Source organism: Etheostoma spectabile, chromosome 14 (assembly GCF_008692095.1).
Source record: "Etheostoma spectabile isolate EspeVRDwgs_2016 chromosome 14, UIUC_Espe_1.0, whole genome shotgun sequence".
NCBI classification, from domain to species: domain Eukaryota; kingdom Metazoa; phylum Chordata; class Actinopteri; order Perciformes; family Percidae; genus Etheostoma; species Etheostoma spectabile.
Window position 1 is genome coordinate 6,681,146 of NC_045746.1, and position 5,755 is coordinate 6,686,900.

At 40.5% G+C, this 5,755-nt stretch overlaps 1 protein-coding gene across 9 annotated transcripts in view; it reads right to left on the reverse strand.

The window, feature by feature from the left end:
- The window catches only part of LOC116702075 (receptor-type tyrosine-protein phosphatase U), a 221,250-nt gene that overhangs the window by 32,093 nt on the left and 183,402 nt on the right, over positions 1-5,755 (reverse strand). For all 9 annotated transcript variants that reach the window (XM_032536175.1, XM_032536172.1, XM_032536173.1 and 6 more), the window contains one exon: positions 2,305-2,402. In XM_032536175.1, the coding sequence (XP_032392066.1) occupies positions 2,305-2,402 (98 nt within the window). The remainder of the gene's footprint in view (positions 1-2,304; positions 2,403-5,755) is intronic.

Genomic DNA, 5,755 nt, shown 5'->3' on the forward strand with positions numbered 1-5,755 from the left:
CACAACAGTACACGTAAATGTGCCAGATTGTAGCCCGAGTCCATCTGCAGTCCAATAGGCAAGTTGGAGTTACAGTAAAAAAACAAAAAAAAAGACAGGATAGTAGCATTTAGTATATAGAAACAAGAAGAAACAAAAAGAAAAGAAGAAAAAAAGAAAAAACAGGACAATTCATCAGAGAGATTGGTCATTGAGTCCGCCCAAAGACTGCCCGCCTTCTGATTCAACATGTCAAATCGGTCGAGATTAAAGCAGACGCCCGCCCCCCCCCGAGTGACGACGGCACAGAAAACACCAAACAGACTCGAGCAGACTGCCCGACGGCCGATAATCGGGTTGGTGTGTCCGGACCTTTAGGTTACATTCACATTGCTACGCTCTGGATTAAAAACAAGTATCTTCTGCTTTCATTCCCCCTGCTCTGGCGATTCAGAGCTGGAGACATTTGAAAACACTTGTGACCATGTTTTGGTTTGGAATCCACGGGGTTGTGTTTCAATCTCAACGGCCGCAAACAGAGACCTTTGGCAACACCGACACTGACGCCAACGTTTCACCGCTTGGTCGGGTCAGGGCGTCTTGTTCTCTGAGACTAAGCTACTAACGTTCCCATGGCAACTACCAGCAACAGGCGGAGTATAAAAGCTGCGTCCTGTTTATGCCCAGTATACGAGAATGTTGATGGGATATGCGGTTCGGTATTAGTTAATCTACTGCAGCTAAAAACACTTGGAGTGCACAGAGATCGCTTTTGGGACAAAATTGGGCTTAAAAAACAAAAAGTAGCAATGTAAATGTAGCTTTAATTGGAATGCTCTAATCCTGTTGTAAGCTTTGCTAAATATTTGGACATTAACACAGTCATTCCAATCATCTCCACCATCACATTTGACACATAACAGTTGTCCCCAATGTTTTTTGGGGTCAACATGTCAAAACGTTTTCACATCTGATTTCCCGCTCTTGGAAATAGATAGGTTCTGTCTGGTAGCTGTGACATTCCTTAGCTTTTAATGATTTAATAGGAATGGTTTTAACTCTCTTATTATATATCATAAACTGAGGATTTAGAAATAACTGTACACCAGTGGTGGAATGTAACTAAGTACATTTACTCAAGTACTGTACTTAAGTACAAATATGAGGTACTTGTACTTTACTTCAGTCTTTTCATGCCACTTTTTACTTCTACTTCGCTACATTTCAGAGAGAAATGTACTCCACTACATTCATCTGACAGATTTAGTTACTTAACAAATTAAGATGTTTGCACACAAAACACATGTAAGTTTATAAAACATGTTTGTTTTTATAATATAAATTAAACTACCCAACAATATAACGCCTCAGCAAAAGCTACATTAGCATGAGAAGATTCCTCATTTGTATTTTTAAGCATTAGAATTTCAAAAAACTTGTAATACAAAAATGAATTGTTTTAATGTACGTAATCAACTGGGGACATTTCATAGCTATCTGCTGGTTAAAATGTTTGATCCTAATCACCTGTATAGTGTGTGTAAAATGTATGGAAATTTATGACATTTCTTTAGTAGCTGTTTTTTTTTCTATATTTGAGTTTTCTTAGACTCTAGGAATCCTCCACTGCAGTAGCACTTACATACACCAAACTCTACACCTACATTCTGAAGCTTTTTACACAGGGATTTGTTAACATATCATTCACAGCCTGATTTAACATCTGATTCCTACAAACATGGCAAAAACAGATTTTTCTTTGGCTGTTCTCTGACAGTATTTTTTGATTTATGGAGTGGTTCAAAGTGATATCCGAAATTTCCTTGAACTTAAATATGTCAACAAAATAAAACAAGAATTTTAAACCTAGCTTCATCCAAGGTTCAGATTCCCATTCTAGACATGTGTGCAAGTTAAAACATATTTAACAAAATAATGCCTAAAAACTTGCAATACAAAAAAATATTGTCTTATTGAAAGTAACCAACTGGAGTTAGTTTCATACTGATATCTATTAGTTCAAATATTTCCCCTATTCCCTCCGTAGTGTCTTCCGTTAGAGTAACAGATCAGAGGCCACAATGTTCCTTCACATACATCAAAGCTTCGACTTTGGAGCCCAGGCACCAAAGCAAAAAGGCGATCTTACAGGATCAGACAGCGGCAGCCATTTCCTCCCACAACACCGAGCGCAGCGGCTCTTCTGATGTATGGTGGATGATAAAAAGAGGGAGCTCCAGAAATACATTCCCTCCCTCCATCCCTCCATCTATCTTCACAGCTGGCTGGAGGCGAGGTCACAGGACAAAGAGAAGGAAAACCTACCCTGCCCACTTCCACCAGCTTAGTGATCATGACAATACTGAAGCAGTTCTCCTGCCAGACCATCCGCCAGAAGTCGTAGATCATCTCCTGTTTGGGGCCTGCAGAGCGGGAGATATACAGTGGAGGTATAGGTGGAGAAGTGGGAGAAAGAGAGAGAGAAAAACAAGCGAGGAGAAAAAGTGTAGGAAGAGAAAGAGGAGGATGAGAAGGGCGGAGAGATGAACCATAAGTCAGAGAAAATAGCAGCAATAACCATCAATGTAGAGGCTGTGTAATCCATGCCAGGGAATAGAGTAACAATGTGTCATTCATGAACTATTGCCCTGCTCCGTGTTCTCCTAATTCTACGGAGAAATGTCATTTCAATACACCCACAAATCCTCCGCCATTGTGCAAACAAGCTCCTGTGTTGCCTTTCGTGAACACCAGTGGCAGACACAAATCACAGGCCCTGGAGAAGATGACACTTTCATTGATTTCATTACACCGCGGCGGTGATAATATCACAAGGCCCTCCTTCATCCCGCCTCCTCTGCCAAACACTCTACGCAGCGCTTTTAGTGAACAAGATGTCTATTCATTTCCACCCACGCACGTTGTTTAATAGGAATATTATCTTGTCTCCTGTCACTGACCTGGATGACTTTTTTTAAGAGACGGTTGCACCTTATCATCCCACATATGTGCTAGCAGAGTAGTAAATCTCTTTTACTCTTTATCATAAATACTGTTTGTATTAAATCATTTATTTATTTCAGGTTCATTTGTACAATGCAATCTCAATACAAAAGCAATTCTGCATTACTCATTCTTCATGCTTCATGCTTCATTTATTTAAAATGCACATTCAAACTGTGACATCACATCCTGTTCCTAATGTGGGGCATTTACACAACCGTAATAATTATATTTACTCTGTCACTTCAATTCAATCTGAGCCATCTTTCAGAGGATTTTCTGACAATAACTTAGAAAGTGACACCAGCCTTATCCTTCAAAGGCCCCATGTTGTAAATGGTAAGATTCCCATGTCTGTTCTGATTACAAAGCAGGTGTATTCAGAAACTGCGACTTTGAACGAGCCATCAGGACTTCCGTACGGTTATGTCACAACTATACTTCGTAGAGGTAGAAATTTCTGCTTCAGTTCTGTTACAGTCATACCCCGGCTGCAATGGCGAAAGAGAGAGCGCAGATGTGGAAGAACGGGACGTGCTGACCAATTAGATCAGAATATCTCTAGGATTTAAGAAAAACTACAGAAGGAGGAGGAGAAACAACATGCCCAATAAAAAAAAAAAACAGGCCTCTCCTATCATAACCAGCCAGATACTGGTCTTTACTGTAGTTAACTCGGGGGTGAGCCGACACAAGCCTCTGTACGTTTTAATTTGAACACGTAGGCAGCTACTTTAACCGCTGTTTTCCCTCCTCTTCACAGGCTTATTCACAGCTCACTCCCCTGTCAGCAATCACTGCGTTGGCTTCTATATGTATTAGTGAAATGAGATGTTAATTTTTCGTCAGGAGAAGCCCACTAATGCATCGCCAGAGGGACGGGGCAGTCAGCTGAGAGACGGATGATGTGGCTGGGTCAATCTTTATGCATAGCGCAACATGCCGTCGCTTTGGACTCGGGCTTTTTTAGAGTGCGCTTGGCATTTCTCCTCCTCTGTCCGCCTCCCCCTTACCCGCCTCCTCCTTCTCTCCCTCATCTCTGGACATAATAGCGAGTTAGCCCAGAGCACCTGCTGCCTGCTGCACAAGCACAGCTGCCTTAAGACTCATCTAAGATACAACAAATCAACCTGAACCTGCCATGACAGGCGACCACCCGGGGCTCGCCACCAGTGTATGCAGAGTGTGTTGTTAATGCATACAGAGTGATAGGGGCAAGTGGCACGCATGCATGCATGATGCAGTCAGTGTGTGGATGTGGATGTGCATGTGCATGTGTAGACACTCTACATGTGATTCATTAGAGTGAAAGTACTGAATTGCAATTATTATGGCAAACTGTACTTTGGTTTATGTTTTCACCCTGGCTCTTATCATATTTTTTTTTCTCGGGGCCAGAAATTTACATTTATTTTGTCCCAAAACACCCAAACTTAACCACAAAAATAGACTTTATCCTATAACTGGATTATTCATTAAATATGGCCATGAGAACTGAGATAATAAGACTGTAGTGTGTTTGTTAATGCCCCCAGCACCAACGAGAAAGTGTTTTTTTCCGGGGCAACTTGGGGTTGTGCCAATCACAGATAAGACAGTGAGGTTACACCCTAGGGAAGACGTTCGGAGGTAGCTGAAAAATGCTTATTTGGGTGTAATGAAGACCGGTGGTGAGTCTGTGTCTGCTGGAAAAAGTAGAATCTGTTGTTTATCTGTAGCCTCAGAGACCTTGGCGCTGATTGGTAGAGAGTGCGCTAGAGGCAAAATGCTTTTGTCTTACAAAAACTCAAATCTCCACCACTTAACAGAAAAGATGAGACAATTTAATGATGCTGCAGTGTTTATTAATGTATTAATGCAGCAAATATGGGTGCTAATTTAACTTTATTTTTAGCATTATATTTCAGTGGGTTTTTGTTTTCCATCTCATGTTAAGCATTCTATGTATTCTATTTCATCTTATTTTTTATCTTATGTTGATGGCATTCAAACCCTGTTTTTATGTTTATGTTCATCAATGTCTATTTTCTCTTCCCTTTGTTCTGTATTTCTTGTATGAAAGGTGCTGAAGAACATACATACATACATACATACATACATACATACACACAGTACAGGTCAAAAGTGTTGTGTTTGTGTGTTGAGTTATTTTGAGGGGACAGCACATTTACTCTGTTATACGAACAGTACACTCACTACTCTACATTGTAGCAATGTGTCATTTCTTCAGTGTTGTCCCAAAAGATGTAATGAAATATTTACAAAAATGTGAGGAGTGTACTCACTTATGTGAGATACTGTAGATGCTTCTGTAGTTTATGTATGGTAATGTTTTATACAACAATAAAATCAATAAAATGATTGTTGTCTTTGTAAACTTTGAACCGTATTGTTTGATTATTAACTCAGTAAGTTTAGGTCGGGTATAAGTCAAATTTCACTCAGTACTCCTTAAGTAGCACACTGTGGCACCCTTCCCACCTCTGCCGGCACTCTAGTATGCTGTAAGACTTTGTGAGCGAAATGTAAAAAAGAGAGAAATCTTTGGAGGTTACTTTTGTGTGGGAGAATTGAGACCAAAGTGAATGATGGAAAGAAATCAGAGGGGGAATTACAAAGTGAAAAACATATTCACTGAATAAATAGGATCAGAGCCAGGTGAGAATAAAGAGAATGTCTCGCTCTCATTCTCTCTCAGTCTCTTTCTCTCCTTCGTTCTTTATCTCTTCCTCTCCCTCTCTGCCTGTGTGTGTGTGTGTGTGTGTGTGTGTGT